At 36.9% G+C, this 18,285-nt stretch overlaps 1 protein-coding gene across 3 annotated transcripts in view; it reads left to right on the top strand.

The window, feature by feature from the left end:
• Positions 1-18,285, top strand: part of COL12A1 (collagen type XII alpha 1 chain) — a 125,270-nt gene that overhangs the window by 19,034 nt on the left and 87,951 nt on the right. For 2 of the 3 annotated variants that reach the window (XM_066253717.1, XM_066253726.1), the window contains exons 9-14: positions 324-614; positions 818-1,420; positions 2,903-3,175; positions 5,321-5,593; positions 6,553-6,825; positions 16,724-16,996. The exons of the other annotated variant lie outside the window; for it this stretch is intronic. In XM_066253717.1, the coding sequence (XP_066109814.1) occupies positions 324-614; positions 818-1,420; positions 2,903-3,175; positions 5,321-5,593; positions 6,553-6,825; positions 16,724-16,996 (1,986 nt within the window). The remainder of the gene's footprint in view (positions 1-323; positions 615-817; positions 1,421-2,902; positions 3,176-5,320; positions 5,594-6,552; positions 6,826-16,723; positions 16,997-18,285) is intronic. 3 annotated transcript variants of the gene reach the window in all.

Genomic DNA, 18,285 nt, shown 5'->3' with positions numbered 1-18,285 from the left:
AATAAAGGCAATGAATAAAACACCAAAACCAGAATGGAAATCTTGGTCCCAGAGAAGAAGTAGGCATAGGATGTCCTATCATCAATTTCTTCCAAGGACTTTCTTTTGCCCCTACACTCCTTAGCTTCCTGATTAAAAATCTAGCACTGAGTCTCTTTTGGTTTTCTGGATACAGGTGGAAATGAAAGATTGGGATTGGGTGACTCTTTCTGATATATTCATGATTAATTTGAATAAGGAGAATTGAAGGTCCAAACATGAGGACCTGATTAATAGGTTGCATCCTACTGTTTTTAATCATTGTTCTGCTTGCTACTTTTTAGTTATTGAACCTCCCTCAAATTTGGTTGCCACGGAAGTTTCATCAAAATACATTAAGCTAAGTTGGAGTCCATCTCCTAGCCCAGTGACTGGCTATAAAGTCCTTCTTATACCAATGACCGCGGGAAGCCGACAGCATGCTCTGAGTGTGGGGCCTCAGACGACCACACTTAGTGTTCGTGACCTCTCAGCAGACACAGAATACCAGATCAGTGTTTCTGCTATGAAGGGACTGACATCCAGTGAACCTGTTTCAATAATGGAGAAGACTCAGCCAATGAAAGTTCAAGTGGGTAAGTTAATAAGTGTATTACTGGGTTTGGAATATATGAAAATCCCTTTGATAGTGTGTCTTATTTATTCAGATTTAGTTATAAGCTAAATATTTTCAATAGTTTTAAATTAAGAAGCATGCTTACTAAGAAAATGAGATTGGTGTATTTTAATGGTTAATTCGTACTTGTTGAACTTTACTTGGCTTTCTTTCTTTTTACAGAATGCTCACGTGGTGTGGATATAAAAGCGGACATTGTGTTTTTGGTTGATGGTTCCTATAGCATCGGGATCGCTAACTTCGTTAAAGTTAGAGCCTTTTTGGAAGTTCTCATAAAAAGTTTTGAGATTTCACCAAATAGGGTACAGATAAGTCTTGTCCAGTACAGTCGGGATCCTCATACTGAGTTCACTTTGGAAAAATTCACCAAAGTTGAAGATATAATTGAAGCAATAAACACTTTCCCCTACAGAGGAGGATCTACGAACACTGGGAAAGCAATGACTTATGTAAGAGAGAAGATATTTGTGCCTAGTAAAGGTTCAAGAAGCAATGTACCAAAGGTCATGATTCTTATCACGGATGGCAAATCATCAGATGCTTTCAGAGATCCTGCTATAAAACTAAGGAATGCAGATGTTGAAATCTTTGCAGTTGGTGTGAAAGATGCTGTTCGCTCAGAATTAGAAGCTATTGCCTCTCCTCCTGCTGAGACCCATGTGTTCACGGTGGAAGATTTTGATGCTTTTCAGAGGATATCTTTTGAACTCACACAGTCCATTTGCCTTCGAATTGAGCAAGAATTGGCAGCTATAAAGAAAAAAGGTTAGTAGTCTTTGTAGAGTAAAAGTTATCTCTCTCTCTCTCTTATTTATTTATTTTTTTTACAAAGACAGAAAGAGAGTCAGAGAGAGCGATAGATAGGGACAGACAGAAACGGAGAGAGATGAGAAGCATCAATCATCAGTTTTTCGTTGCGATGCTTTAGTTGTTCATTGATTACTTTCTCATATGTGCCTTGACCATGGGCCTTCAGCAGACTGAGTAACCCCTTGCTCGAGCCAGCAGCCTTGGGGCCAAGCTGGTGAACTTTTTGCTCAAATCAGATGAGCCCATGCTCAACCTGGTGACCTTGGGGTCTTGAACCTGGGTCCTCCGCATCCCAGTCCGACACTCTATCCACTGCCCCACCACCTGGTCAGGCAGTTATCTCTTCTTGAACAAATAATTTTTGGTTTTAAAATTGTGAGTAATATGCTTTTTAAAATATATATATATATATATGAACCTTTCATGTGTTATTGAAAACTATTAAGTAAGTTTATTTAACTCTGAAACATGAATTTCTCCTAGACATTTTTGCTTTATAGAGTCATAAGATGTTTCTGATCCTAGATCTTCAAACAGGACTAGGAACCAACTTTGTCACACCTATTTATCTTATCTAATCAATTATCATATCTAATTGAGTGACCATTAACTGAGTGTCTACTATGTGCTGGATGCTGAGCTAGGTCCTTTGACTCAAGGGTAACTAAAACATAGTCTCAGACCTTTGAATTATTTTATGCACTCCCTTTCCTGGGTCATTTTTGAGTACCTTATATATGGACTTCCCTGTTCCTCTTTTTCTTTTTTATTTGTCCAATTTTTTTTTAGTGTTTACTTACATGCCTCATCTCTTTCATCAAGCCTTTCTTAATTGTTCTAGTGTTGACCACTTTCAGTCATTTGGCATTCATTTGTACTGCTTTGTTTTGTTGGTAACTTCACACTCTCTTGTCTCTCCTGTTACTTTGAATCTCCTGGGAGGACAGGCTGTGTGCCTTAAACATTGTTTCTTTCTACGTTTTAGTTTAATAAATATTCTTGTGTTAGAAAAAATTTCCTAATTATTACTTAGAAATAAACTGTTTACCACCAGAGGTTAATATATGATCGCCATGGATGAATGAGAACATTTTGGTGGTTCATTTTTAGGTCTGTTACTACTTAAAATCCCAATTATGGGCAGGACCATTGCATTACTATTTTGTCTTAAGAAGCTCAATATTGAAATTCAGTTTTAATTAGTCTTAAACAACATAACTTAGTATTGTGAATGGTCAAGATACATGATCAGACCTCTTTATAGGACTATGAAAAGTCTTCTCTGAATGGTCACTTGAGGAATATTTACTCAGTACATTGGTCTCAATGATCATTCTCCCAAATGACTATGAGCCATTTCAGAAACACGTCATTAAATCTAATTTTGCCTTATAGATTTAAAAATTTTGAACTATGTTCTCCTTCTTTTTTAATTAGCTTATGTGCCTCCAAGGGATCTTAGCTTTTCTGAGGTGACTTCTTACAGTTTTAAAACTAACTGGTCACCCGCTGGAGAAAATGTCTTTTCCTACCACATCACCTACAAAGAAGCTAGTGGGGACGAGGAGGTCACGGTGGTGGAGCCGGCGTCGAGCACCAGTGTCATTCTCAACAACCTGAAGCCAGAGACCCTATATTTGGTCAATGTGACTGCAGAGTATGAGGACGGCTTCAGCATTCCCTTAGTCGGAGAGGAAACCACTGATGAAGGTATGATGAGGTATAATGACACTTCATTGGATGTCTGGACAGCATTTTTATTCATTCACCCATGATAGATACTTGGGTTGCTGTCATGTTTTTAGCTATTGCAAATAATGCTGCTAAGAACATAAGTGTGCAAATTTTACCAAATGTTTTAAGCCATATTTGTTTAGATATATTCTCTTTGCTAGATAGAATTGAGTACTTTCTGATCCATTTCACTATATTTGACATTTAAAAGGTATGGAAGAACCTGGCTAGAAGAACTGTTAGCAGACAGCTAATTTTAAAGATAAATATAATGAATATTACAAGAGATATTGGTTGTTTCTCTCTATTGCTATTGGGGATAGGAGAAGAGGTGGAAACAGCACAGTTGAGGAACTTAAGTAGTTCCAAAGAACTATTTGCTGATGGGAAGGCATATGTTGGCACACCTTGCTGATAAAAGCTGGAGAATATTTTTTCTCTGAAATATTTTTCAAATAAGATTGATGTTTTTCTTTTGTGAGTGATTTAGGTATATTTTTACCTGAAGACCAGCAAATATAACAAATAGCCTAAGGTGTCTTGTGATTTTTATGATTATATAGCCTGGAAGTCCATCCTTAGACATTTGTGACTTTCTGATGATTTCTCTGTAGTGTCTATATTACTCCTTCAAAACCTGGCCTGGTTCTTCAGTACTTTGAGACAGGGATGGGAAAATGACTCAAGAAGAAATTTTAATTGAAAGGGTTTTTGAGTAGAGGTAACAACAGTCCTATACACTCTAGGTTCTGATCATTGAACTACCACAGTAGACTTTGATAATGCCTTTCCAGTCCTATTTGTCTGTAGTGATATCTGAGATTTGAATTTTCTTTAGTCCGTAAGGAAATTTCTGATGTAATACCTTTATTAAGTTAGCAATTATTGAGCTCCTGACTGGTGTCAGATATTATGATAATTGATTTCCACGGGTTATCTCATTTAACCACTTCAATAATCCGATTAAGTAGTCACATTTTCGCTGTGGGGTAATCAGAGGTTCAGAATTACACATCTATTAAGCTACAGAGTCAGTATTCAAACCCATCAGTTTATCTGCCTCATTTTGGGGAACTAATTTAGTCATTTTCTTTGTCATTTAAATTAATCATGGCACTAGTCTGCCAACAGCCATTTCTTTCTTTTCTTGAGAGGTATAATTTCTCCGTATGCGTTGGGTCTTTACGTACATTTCTAATTATGTGTGAGTGCATGCAGGCATGTTGCACTGTGATTTTGCCCCAGTGGCTCAGTGGATTGAGAAGACAATAACCTTTAATTCACTTCCTGAATGTGTGGTCCATGTGGACAATTTTCCCACTAAGTAAATAGACCACAATACAATCAACAGTTCAGATGCAATAGAGATGCTTACCTGAATTCTATGTATTCTTATTGATTAATGTCACCTTGTTAAATTTAATTTTCTAAATTAAAAAATAAAAATAAATAGGCCATTTAAACATGGTTACTAACCGCAAAGCAAAATGATGTTCTCAGGGTTTAATCAAAATTTCATTTAAGACTGTGAGTCCATGGATGTTACCTACATAGCTATTTAACCTCAAGATTTAGCTCTAACTAGCATTCACTAAGAACCTACAAAGTGTTTGGTCCTACATATACATGGTCTCCACATCAAATGACTGTACAGGTAAAAGTTAGTTGTGGGACTGATTGGGTAAGACAGTTCATTCACATGGTAATGTGGTAGGCCTGGGTATTAGGTATTATTTTCCTACTTTCCTGAGAAAATCTGGTAAGAGAAGTGAAAGCCGTGGTTACTTATATTTGAAGAAACAAATTGTTTTTATTTTTGAATTTTATGTCAATATGAACCTACCATTTTTTAAAGTATTTATGATTCGAAAAGTTTACTATTGTATATAACTCTTTATTTGATTAAAAAGTTAATAATACTTAGTCTGTTTCTGGATATTGTATTTGTTTGCTGTTTCAGAGTCTAGTTAATGTCTGGCTAAATGAATGCAGTAACCAGGATGTTTGTTAAAAAACTGTTCATGGGTTTGTTTACAGCAATGCCATTGTTTAGTGATCACAAAAGCTAGTTATATATTTTTCATATACAATCAGTCAACTTCTTTTCTTTTTTAATTTCAGTAAAAGGAGCACCTCGAAACCTGAAAGTGACAGATGAGACTACAGATAGCTTTAAAATTACCTGGACTCAAGCTCCAGGGAGAGTTTTAAGGTACCGAATTAAATATAGACCAGTTGCTGGTGGAGAGAGCAAAGAAGTGACCACTCCAGCCAACCAAAGAAGGAGAACCTTGGAGAACCTGACTCCAGACACAAAATATGAAGTCTCTGTAACTCCCGTGTATTTCTCAGGACCTGGTTCTCCATTGACTGGGAATGCAGCCACTGAAGAAGGTAGAGGAAATAGGCTGACTGTATGGTAACAACTAAAAACTTAGAATGAAAGAGAGACTTTGACAACTCTCCGCATACTACAAGCCCTGAGACACTTGGTCTCCATTATCTGAGTATTTTAGGATGTAGTTGTTTTAGACTTGAGTTACTCAAAGTTTTGGCTTACTCATAATAGCATTTATTTGTGTCAATAGAACTCACGTGCATGGTATGGCCTAAATATTCTTTTAAAAATATTATTAACTATTTTAATATAAATTTAAAGATTACTAGGGATTAAAAATCAAACTGCTATGCACAATTGAGACAGATTATTTATTACTTCTTCAGAAATACTTAAAAATATTAACTTATTTTTACTTAAATGATGTGGTTTGGATCCCAGGATAGATTCTGATATTTGTAGCCATTTATTAATATTTAATATTATTCATTGAGAAAAATTAAAACATTCATAATTTTTATTTTATTCCCCCCCCCTTTTTTTTAGAGAAAGAGAGACAGACAGACAGGAAGGGAGAGAGATGAGAAGCATCAGCTCATAGTTGTGGCACCTTAGTTGTTCATTGATTGCTTTCTCATATGTGCCTTGACTGGGGGGCTCCAGCCAAGCCAGTGACCTTGGGCTCAAGTCAGTGACCTTGGGATCATGTGAATGATTCCATGCTTAAACTTGCAACCTCAGGGTTTTGAACCTGGGTTCTCAGCATCCCAGGCTGATGCTTTATCCACTGTGCTACCGCCTGGTCAGGCTATTCCTTGTTTTTAAATTTTTTTAAATATAACAATAATAAGAACATACTAGCAATAATGAACTGTTGGCTAGTAAGTAGTTAGAATTTCCATGTTCTCACCCAGGATATGAATTTAATTTTACACACACATATGCATATGAAATAACAAAGTGTTTTCAAGTCATTTTTTTAATTAATGAGTTTCAATTTTTTTTTTTAATGAAGTTAGAGGGAACCCAAGAGACTTAAGAGTTTCTGACCCTACCACATCAACTATGAAATTATCTTGGAGTGCAGCACCAGGAAAAGTGAAACAGTATCTCATCACGTCCACCCCGGTGGCAGGAGGTGAAACTCAAGAGGTCACTGTGAGGGGAGATACAACCAATGCTGTGCTGAGAGGACTAAAGGAAGGGACAAGGTACACCTTATCTGTGACGGCCTTGTATGCTTCTGGGGCTGGAGAGGCCCTTTTCGGAGAAGGAACAACGCTAGAAGGTAATTACTGTCATAATTTATAGAAACCCCTCTTCTTGTCTGTGATTGCATTTAGGAAGCTTAAAATGTTTCCAGTGAATGAAATATAGAAATGTGCAATCCTTTTTCTTCAAAGAAATTTGAATGGAAAAATAAGTAATCATAAAACTCTCTCTTATTCAGAGATGGAGAATATAAGGGACTGAAAAATTTAACTTGATTAGGAAGAAGTGTATTGGGGAGCTGGGTGCATAATAAGGCCCGCGCAATGTGTCTGGTATGCCATGGGTTGGTTAACTGGAGAGTAGGTATGTGACACTCAGAGTAGGAAGGCAGCTGGGGAAACATTTGTGGATGAAGAGAGTTTGAATGGCCCAAGGTCACACAGCTGCTTCTGTCGCCCAGGGGCAGATAGGAGCCCTTTTCTTACTCTGTTTCTTCTCATTCGCAATGCAGGAAAGCATTCATAATTGCTTGAGATATTTGGAAATCCAAGTTTCTGTGTTTGTTTTTCAAGTGACCTCTAAAATTCAGTTATGTGTTAGAAGTGGAGAGTTCCTGCAGTGCCGATGCAGTGTTGATGCAGTGCCGATGCAGTGCTGATGCAGTGCTGATGCTATCTATACTGATGCAGTGCTGATGCAGCATCGATGCAGTGCCGATGCAGCGCTGATGCAGTGCTGATGTGGTACTGATGCAGTGCCGATGCAGTGTTGATGCAGCGCTGATGCAGTGCTGATGCAGCGTTGATGCAGTGTTGATGCAGCGCTGATGCAGCGTTGATGCAGTGCTGATGCGGTACTGATGCAGTGTTGATGCGGTGTTGATGCAGCGCCGATGCAGTGCTGATGCAGCATTGATGCAGTGCTGATGCGGTACTGATGCAGCGTTGATGCAGTGCTGATGCAGCGTTGATGCAGTGTCAACGCAGCGCTGATGCAGTGCTGATGCGGTACTGATGCAGTGCCGATGCAGCGCTTGGGAAGAACCATCAACAAGACTGGGGCAGTTTCCTTGGCTCTCTAGGGCAAATTGTCAGAAGGCTTCGTATCTTTTAGGATCTTTTGAAATGTAATGGCAGCTTAGTTTAGAATTAACTCACCACAACTACAAAGTTAAGTCATGTAAGAGAGAGAAAATATAAATTTAACTTAACCACAAAGAGAGTGGAATATAATGTTAAAAAGAAATATCAGAGGATGATTACAATGATGAGTCAGTTCCATAGTTGGAGGCCTGAATGGAAAAGCAGGCACAGCTTGCTTTCCTGTCATCACTGTCTTTTAGATGACTTACTCGAGGTGGTTATAGGAAAAAAACAAATCTAAAGTGTCTTTTGTGATGTGAAAGCATGGTGACAATTGGAAAAATATCCATCAGGTTTGATGGATCCAGGAGTTTGGAGCATTGTAGATGTTTTAATCAACAGGGGAAGGCCTACGGTAGGCGGTGTTGGTTAAAGATTCAAGACTTAGTCAAGAATTTAAAAAAATTAACAAAAATATTTTCTAATGAAAATTCTCTCTGTAATAGTGAATAAAAGGATTTAACTTCAATAGCCCATGAAATTTGTTTTTAGAAGAGGATTTAAATACAAGATTAAACACTTGTGTGTAAAAGTAAAGTCCTGGTTTGGCTCCTTAGCCATGTGACCTTGAAATAATTTCTTAACCTCATTGAACCTCATTTTACCCATCTATAAAGAGGGTATGATCATTGTTACCCTTTCCTACCACACCTACGGAGAGATGGGAGAATGCAAGTGACTCTCTTTAGGAACTGTAAAATACTATATGTATATACATTTATCAAGAAGAAATAACATTAATTTTGGAAACTGATATCTAATACTTTTGTAAGTATTTCAGAGCTATTGAGTGATTATACTAAGGTTTGGAAAATAATAAAAGTTAGAAATAAAAATTAGCTTAATTACAGAGATATAATCCAAACAATAAAAGTATGTGATCTTTATATCTGAAGCAACATCCAGAATTTTTGAGAAGTTGGTCCTTTTCTTTTGACCTTTTGAAGTTCTCTTTCTCATGTGTTTTCTGAAGGCTTTCAACATAAATTATTCATAAGATTTTTTAAAGGATAAACTTTCAAACTTTCCTTTTTTACAAAACAGTTGTAGTTTAATTATATTTGTGCAAATTTCTCCCTTATAAGGAATATCTTGGAAATATTTAATAGTTTTAAATTTGTTTGTAACTTTTAATCTTTTGATATTCTTCTGCATTTTCTTACTTTAAAAAATATATTTATATTCAGCCAAAATCTTTTTTTTTTTTCATTTTTCCGAAGCTGGAAACGGGGAGGCAGTCAGACAGACTCCCGCATGCGCCCGACCGGGATCCACCTGGCATGCCCACCAGGGGGCGATGCTCTGCCCCTCTGGGGCGTTGGTCTGTCGCATCCAGAGCCATTCTAGCGCCTGAGGCAGAGGCCACAGAGCCATCCTCAGCTCCTGGGCCATCTTTGCTCCAATGGAGCCTTGGCTGTGGGAGGGGAAGAGAGAGACAGAGACAAAGGAGAGGGGGAGGGGTGGAGAAGCAGATGGGCGCCTCTCCTGTGTGCCCTGGCTGGGAATCGAACCCGGGACTCCTGCATGCCAGGCCGACGCTCTACCACTGAGCCAACCAGCCAGGGCCCAAAATCTTCTTAATCCTAAAAATTATGGCATTTTGCTAAGAATAATACATGAACAACTTTAGAAAACAAAATGTGCATTTTAATTTAACAGCAGACACATTCTGCTGGGCTGTGATTTTTCTAGGCTAGGGTGTAGTTAAATTGTTTATACTATTATAGCTTTGTACAATCGGTGTAGAAAATTTACCAACTTGTAAGCATGTGTGAGTATGTGCTCGGGCATGTATTTGATCAAAATTATCTCTAAGGGAGATACATGAGTAGCAAAATAAAATTTAAAAATTATTCTTTTTCATTTCCTGAGGAGACAAGCCAGATGATTTGCAAGTTTTCTTGAAAAATATAGTTAATTCATAACTAAATTGACAAAATAAAAATTTTTTTTTTATTTACACCAAACTCTTGACTGTGGTGAAGGATTACATTAAATGCTGCCAGCCTGATTTTATTAACATATTTATCCCATTGCATTATGTGTGGTAAACTTGAAAATATGTGAAAGCATAGTTGTGTCTAAATTAAAATAATAGAATATTTTTGCCCCTGGTTATTCCATTTCATTTTATTATATTAACTCAGCCAAATCCACATACCATATACAGGAATAGGATATGATGGTAAATGCAGGAGATGGAAAGCCCAGAAGCAAAGCCAGGCAACTGCTCTTTGAGGGCTGCTGTTTTTCCCATCTGCTTCTCTCTCGGGAGAGGAGGTGGTAAGAGCCTACCTTGGAGGAATGTTTCCTTCATCCAGAGGCGTGGATCAGTGGGCAAGAGCGTTCTGTAGGTTGAAAATTTTATAGATTGCCTGAAGTGCATTCTATTCAATTCAGAAAGAATTACCAAAAATATTTAGTGTGGTCTACAACCATTCTTAGCTTCAATCTGTTCCCTAGTCCTTTCTTGAAATGCAGCCAATGATCAGAAAATTTCCTTGTCTCTGGAAGAGAGATTTATTAGCATTGGCATTGGGGAAGTTCATGGTTGGCTTTAGTACTGTATGAAATAGAATCACAAAGGCAGAGTTTATTACTATTTCAGATCCAAACTTGAGAGGAATCTGAGCACAAACCATTAAGTTTGATTTACATTGTTTTTATTTTTTTCTCCTTCTGTTGTTGTCAAAGTAGATTTAATATGCTTACTAAAACACTGTTGTGGACATAAACGCATCTTTAAATTTGGTAGAATTTTTACTTGTCACTGTGAAGAGAGAGAAAGGAAAACCTGCTCTTATAAACCTTGAAATGAACAATGCCCATTTTAATTCAGAGTTTTACCATAAATGAATGAAAATGTTAGTTTAGGTATAGTACGTTTTTTTGTTTTGTTTTGTTTTGGTTTTTGAGTGTTATTTTCTGGCTATGGAAAGAAGACTTTTCAGAATTTTCTTTGTTTCAGTTGCTATAGCAACCTGCCAATGTCCCAGATATCAATGGCTTCTTGTACATCACACCAGGCTAACTCAGCTGACATTTTGTTACAATGAGGGTTTTAGGGTACATCAAGGAATTCCTCTGCATGCTGTTGAGTAACATGAGGCCTCTCCAAGAGGTACTAAACAAAGCCTCTATGTTTTCCTAGATTTACTGCTATCTCTTAACTTGAACAAAAAATATTACACTCTGGGTAAAACTACTCTGACATTTCCAGGGAACTAGCACAATCACCGAACAGTAATTCATATTTCCTTTTTTACCAATTAATGGCTAATCAGAGAAAAATCTAAATCAAATTGGAGAAGTAACCAATGTGGAGGAAGTCTCACAGGCTGTGAGGCTGAGGGTGATTTAATTGTTAAGAGGTTTTTAGGCACTATGTACTGCCCTGGCTGGATAGCTCATTTGGTTAGAGCAGTGGTTTCAATCAGAAATTTCATACCCTTCTGTAATCGTTATACAACATCAGGGTGGTTAACTCTTTTACAGACAGGCACAAAATTTCTGACAGGCCAAAGATTGAAAAACACTGGGTTAGAGCATTGTCCAGAGACAGAACGGTTGTGGGTTTGATCCCCAATGAGGGCACATATAGGACCAGAGCGCTGTTTCTCTCTCTCTCTCTCTCCTTTCCTATCTCTCTAAAATCAATAAATTAAAATTTGCTTATAAGTAATTAAACTCAGTATTCAATACTGAACTTTGTCCTTTAGAAAAGTAACTCTAATTCATTGGTTGTACATCAACTGTGTTTCCACATAAACATCATCCAGAAGCAGGGCTTTTGTATTCTGCTATGGAAAGTTGGATGACTTCTGAGTTGAGCGCTAACGGAAAAGACAAATTGATTTAGAAGAGGGTTTACATTACATTTTCAATTTAACTTCTATTTTTGAAAGTGGTATGTGAAATTCAATGAAAGCTGACTGGAACAATCTATAAGATGAAATATAGTTTCAGTTCATTATGATTAATTTTTCAGTTATCATTATTGGCTAATTTGTATTATAATTATATTTGAATTGGATGACGATTTGCTTTTCAGAAAGCAAATGGAAAAGGGCTAAGAAAATGTAGGAAAGTTACTTCAATAAGGCATTAGTTCTTTGGCTTCCTACATGGAAAAAAGTAGAAATCAACCTCTGTGGATATTCAGACCATGAGAAGTGCACCTGTCTAAATTACTCCCCACAGCAGCAGCACGGTGCTGTGTGCAAGCAGGCACGAAAAATGCCTTTTGAACTAATGTTAATGCACTTTATAATCAAAGTATAAATGCTGGGTATCAAATTTCAAAAGCTGACAAATCTTGTACGTTTAAATTTATAAGAGAAAACCATTGTTTTTCCTTATTCCTGTACGGGTACTATGCTGGGGAGAATAGGGCAGAAGGGAAAACTATCAAGGAGAAATCAAAGGAATAAAGACGAAGGCATACCATCAGTGTAGAGCAGGGGTCCCCAAACTTTTTACGCAGGGGGCCAGTTCACTGTCCCTCAGACCGTTGGAGGGCCGCCACATACAGTGCTCCTCTCACTGACCATCAATGAAAGAGGTGCCTCTTCCGGAAGTGTGGAGGGAGGGGCAGATAAATGGCCTCAGGGGGCCGCATGCCGCCCAAGGGCCGTAGTTTGGGGATGCCTGGTTGCCTGGTGTAGAGGATGACTTCTATAAAACCATTGCCACGAATTCTATTATTAGAGGTAAAAGTAATATATAAAGCACAGGCACATAGTTTAGAATCATAAAATTAAATATTACCGAAAACAATGTGACCGGTAAAAAGCCTGAACAAACCAAAACATCATAGAACAATGCTGGTAAATCTTGGCGCAGAGGAAAGGAAGGAGCCTTTGCTAGAGCAGAAGTGGATCCAGGTTCAGGGAAAAGTAATGACAAAGTGGCAGGATGTCTACGAGGGCTGGTTTCTGTTGACTGCCACCACTGCTCTGCCTTTCCTTCTTGAGGAACAGGAGTCTTCTCTGGAGAGAGGCTACAGACTGGTCCCGTGGCGTCCTTCCTTTCTTATTCCTCTCCCTTTCCTCTGCCTTCCCAGGTACTCTAGAAAGAGATGTTCCTAAACCTGGTCTAATGAAAACAAGACAAATCATCTCTTCCCGTAGTTATTGATGTTTGAAGTTTCTTAGACTGGGGACAAAACTTACAATTCAATATGTTAAACCAAACCAAATGCTTTGCTGGATAATACTTAGATTGAACATCTTTCACAGGAAAATGTGATCAACTCTTGAAAAAGAAGCATACAGGTTCAGGCAAACGTAAATTTACAGGTGATCACATGAGAAATAATGCAATAATTAATAAATAGCAATAGAAGAATAAAGTCTTGTGTTTCACATACGCATCACTATAAACCTACTTTTACCCACCACTGTGTATGGAGAACCATTTCCTTTTGAGACAGGATGAGAGGGAAGAGAGAGCGGTGAGCTTCCCACATATGTTTGGGATGGAAAGGGTATGATGAGAAGCTTCAGTCAACTTCTTAATGCTTTCTGGGTTAATGTTTAGCTTACTCCCCTACCTGAAGGGCGATTTGTTGTGCATGGTCATAGACCCATACAATACAAACCTTTAAGCAGTCCTACACAGCATCACCATGTTCAACAATGTTGACCAGTTTTGCTTTCACCACACGTCTTTATTTTGAAGGAGCCTCATTTCAGAGTAAAAGCAAGTGTGAGGGTTTCTTCCCACACTGATCAAGCACACTTCCAAATAAATGTCTCTCTAGGCCTCAGAGAGGCGTAACAGAAAGAAGGGAAAAGGAAGAAATGAGAAAAGAATAAATAGTTGTGGATGAATTACAACCACAGAGGAGATTTAGAAAGCATCAACGCTTGGGCCTATTTACAGATATTCCAATTTCATTCATTTGAGCATGGCCTAGTCTTTGGCTCTCCAGGCGAGTCTGTGTATCTGATGAAGTCCAGTCCAGTTATTTTGTTCTGAGGACCCCAGCGTCCCAGGAGGTGACAGAGCCTGTTGGTCTGCTCAGCTGCTTTCATATCTAGTTTCAAGACCAGCTTGGCCACTTGGCAGCCTGCCAATGAAACTGGAGGATGTAATCTAAGCCAAGATCCCATTTTTAAAAACTTCAAGGGTTATAGGTCTGATAAAGTTTACTGTCATAATATATCATCTTCTCAAAATTCTTGGGTGTCACACAACAGGAATATTCAACCTTCCCACTTTTTTTTTTCAGATAAAGATGTTTATGGGTGTGTTTGACCATAGCATAAACTCAATGTTTAGCAGTATTCTTATCAAACTGTCTGACACCAAAGGAGACCTTTGAGGTGCTTTATCATTTCAATCTTGGCTACTGGATTGAGTGGTCTTTCTTCTTCCCTTGGATTTCATATTTCTTTGTCACTAACATGGATTTTATAATGCCAGTGCCTGAAAATAATGTCTTTATGTGACACACATAGAAATTATAGTTTTTGAGGATATTTTGTCTGTAATTAAGAACTTAGTGTTTGCTTGACTTGGTGTTGTTAGCAATAAATTAGAACTCAGGAATATCTTTTAGTTAATATTTAATTTGTGTCTTAAAAGGTGCTTTTATAGATTCTATTTGGGATATTGATAAACCTTACAAAGGTCTTTACTGCAGTTTAACTAGTATTTTGTTGTAGCTTGAGAATTTTAAATAATTGATTAAAATCCATGGGAATATGTCTAGTGATCTAGGTTATTTTGTATTCCAGAAATGTCTTTTTGAGTGTATTTTTTACAGCAAACACAATTCTTTTCTTATTATTTTCTTACTGTGACATCATTAGCCTGTGTTTGTGAAACTGATGTTTGTTGTCATGGAAATAAACAATGCCACAAATTCAGTGCTGTAGAAAATAGGGAGAAAAAAAAAGGCTGAGAAGCACAATCTTTGGGAAGACTAGAAACTGGAATTATTGCTAGCAAATTACTTCAGTGATAATTTGGAACATAATTCCACATTCTAGCTAATTTATTTGTCATATACTTTTTGGAATATCATTCATACAGCTTTTTAAAAAAGATTTTATTTTTATTGATTTTACAGAGGGAGAAGAGAGAAAGGTGTGTGGGGGATGAGAAATATCAACTCATAGTTGCTTTACTTTAGTTGTTCATTGATTGTTTGTCCTTGACTGGGGAAAGCCCAGGGTTTCAAACCAGTGACCTAAGCATTCCAGGTGGACACTTTATTCACTGCGCCACCACAGGCCAGGCCATTCATACAATTTTAACTCGTTAAAATTAAAAGTCAGTTTTAAGTAAAATTATTTTACAACAGCTGTTTCTAACTGCAATATAAGAAAGTTAGGAGAGACTCATAAAAAAAATCTGAATCTCCAGCCAACATGAGCTTAAATACCACTGGTGGGGATATCAATGATTAAAAAGCAAAAACAAAAACAACACCTAAATCAAACCAAATAAAAAGTTTGTTTATATTTTTGTAAGTAGAGAAAATATAAAGATGTATGGCCATTTCAGTAGCAAAGACAGGTAAAGAAGACCTCTAGATGAAATTGGCCTCAAGTACTAAGGGAAGAAAGTCAACATGTTCTTAAAATAAGTATTCTTGGTTACAATGAAATATGTAACTAATTTTCCTCAAGAGATGAAATGCAGTGTCAGCAGTTAAAGCTATTTATAATGGAGTTAGAATTTTCCACTTGCACTTGGGGTCTGGTAGGGTGCCCAGCTTCTGTTTTATTTATTTTCCCCTCTAAAGTCTACCACTGGTTTTTGTTCACCCAGATTTCTTTTCATTTATTGTTATCTTTATTTTTGTGCTGAAATTTAATTGTTTAATTATGAGTATTCTTGATATATTCATTTTTATTCTTTGCTTTAAGTAAAATAATAGCCTTCAAAATTCTTGTAACAGCATTATATATCGTTTGCTTGAATATATAATTACTGGTAGAATGTATGCTATAGAAGTAGATCATTTTATGTCATACTGTGGCATAAACCCTAGCAAAGGTAGCCAATATAAAGTAACCTGTATATTTAACTTACATTTAAATTATGGAAAGTGAGGGTTTTATTGGAAGACATCTATACCTCCTATTAAGTTGAGGTTTCTGAATTTTTCCGTTTGGGTTATATTTTTTTTAATGAAAGAACCAAAATTTAGTAGCAGACATTTTTGATCAGCTAGAACAAGTGGTGTTTTATTCTGATGACTAATCACTTTTAAGTTTTCCAGAAGAATTGGTGGTTTTAGTTTCATTAGGGGTAAGCTGTGTTGAAGGTTTACACTTCTACTTTTTTAACAATATGGACGAATAGTTTCCACCAAACAATGATTGTTGGAATTAAGATTTGTGATATGAAATTGTTGAAGTTATTGTAAATCATACACTGAAACTGAACTTCATCAAGTCAGATTAGAGAGGAAGAGATGATGGTAAAGAAATAAAGCTCTTTGTGAACAATGGGCTATGTCATTAGGTGGGCTGACCTGTGGTAAAGTTTTCTACTTTAGATGCATTGTTTTCCTTGGAACACTTTTCTCTTAGGCATATATTCTTTCATATTTGCTTGTCACCTTTGTCCTGAAAGACCTTACCATGTGACAGGACAGATGGGAGGCAGGGTAATATGTAAGAAGCAGATATAATCTCAAACTTTATTCCATCAATCTATTCCATTAATGGAACAGGACAGTCAGCTCAGAAAGGAGAAATGACCAACTGTAGGCAGTTTGAGTTTAGGTCCTGAAAATTAAGATGTCTACTAGGATAAAGGACTATTCATATGTCTAGTAGACATTAATAAAATATTTCCTTTTAATTTGTGTTCTAGAACGTGGTTCAGCTCGGGATTTAGTTACTAAAGATATCACTAACACGTCAATTGGGGCTTATTGGACATCTGCTCCTGGAATGGTTCGCGGTTACAGGGTCTCGTGGAAATCACTTTACGATGATGTTGAGGCTGGAGAGAAAAGTCTTCCTGAAGATGCCATTCATACCGTGATAGAAAATCTGCAGCCGGAGACCAAATACAAACTTTCAGTATTTGCAGTTTACAGCAGTGGAGAAGGAGAACCTTTGACCGGAGAAGCCACAACTGAATGTAGGTAACATCACAAGTGTGCTTGGGTGTGTGTTGATGCTATACCTAATAGCTACCAGCTTAAGCAACATGAAGTTGAACCGCTTGCATTTCTTTTTTCTTTGTATGGTCACTGAGGACTGAAAAATAAAGATCTTTAGAGAATGTGGTTTAAATTCAGATTCATTTAGTACCTAAAATTTATATCAAAGTTTGAAATTTTGAATTCCTTTTAATTACTATATTTCTCTCTCCCCATCCCCACCCCCCTCTCTCTTTCTCTCTCTCTCCTGCTGGGATGATGAACTAGATAAGAAACTCAACTAATAGAATGATCAGGAGCTATGGTGAGAGAGAGAATTGGGACACACTTGTAGCTACATGACCTTGGGCAAGTTACTTAACCTTTTTTGAGCCTCATTTTCTAATCTGTACAATGCAGCCTTTTAAGAGTTGTCCAGAGGATTACATGAAATAGCAATTTTCAGAGCACCAAGCAGTGTGTAGCCACTTAGCGATGATTGATAGATAAATGATAGAAGCTATTGAGACTAAGATTATCATACACCCAAGACTAATTTTAGAGTCTTTATTTCTACTGTAGTTTGTAAGTTTAAATCAAAAGTTCACTCAGATTTCTGGTGGATCTGATTTACCTTAACCTCATTAATATTCTTTCTTGTGAATAATTTGGAATGACGTGCCATCATTTATTATCAGCTGGCTGGTGAAATATGTGTCCACATTTCTTAATTCTCTTTCCTTAAAGAGTCATTTGTTAATTATGGGATTTCTTAAAATTTATAGGAAAAGTTTTGGAAAAATTTTAGGAAAAGATGAAAGAATAGGGATTCTAACATTTCCTTTTATTGGAAAAAAAGTAGAGGAATTGGGTGATTTTTTTGTCGAATAGGAAGTTCATTTAAGTCCTATATCTTGATTTTAAGGTACTTTTAAAATCTTTTAGTCTGCAGTGTCTGAAGAATTAATCTTTTTAAAATCACTGGCAAACTCATTTTGCTATATCTAAGCTTAAATTTGTGTCTAAATTAATATTTTTAAAAAATCAATCTCCTTTTTAGGAAATTTAAGTAGATGAAAAGGCATATTTCTCAGTCATTCACATGATTGCTTTGTATATCAGTAAATGAAATCTTGTGATTGAATATTTTGGCTGATGTTGTTTAAGAACATGGCAGAAATTTATTTCTATTTCTGGCAGGAATTTATTTGTTGTAAAGGGAAGCCATGTTGTAAACTCAGGCCAGAGACAACACATAAAGCTAACTATATTTGTTGTAGTAAAAGTA

The sequence above is a fragment of the Saccopteryx bilineata genome, chromosome 1 (assembly GCF_036850765.1).
Source record: "Saccopteryx bilineata isolate mSacBil1 chromosome 1, mSacBil1_pri_phased_curated, whole genome shotgun sequence".
NCBI lineage: Eukaryota > Metazoa > Chordata > Mammalia > Chiroptera > Emballonuridae > Saccopteryx > Saccopteryx bilineata.
The sequence above is the reverse complement of the archived record's forward strand: the minus strand, read 5'-3'. Positions and strand labels throughout refer to the sequence as shown.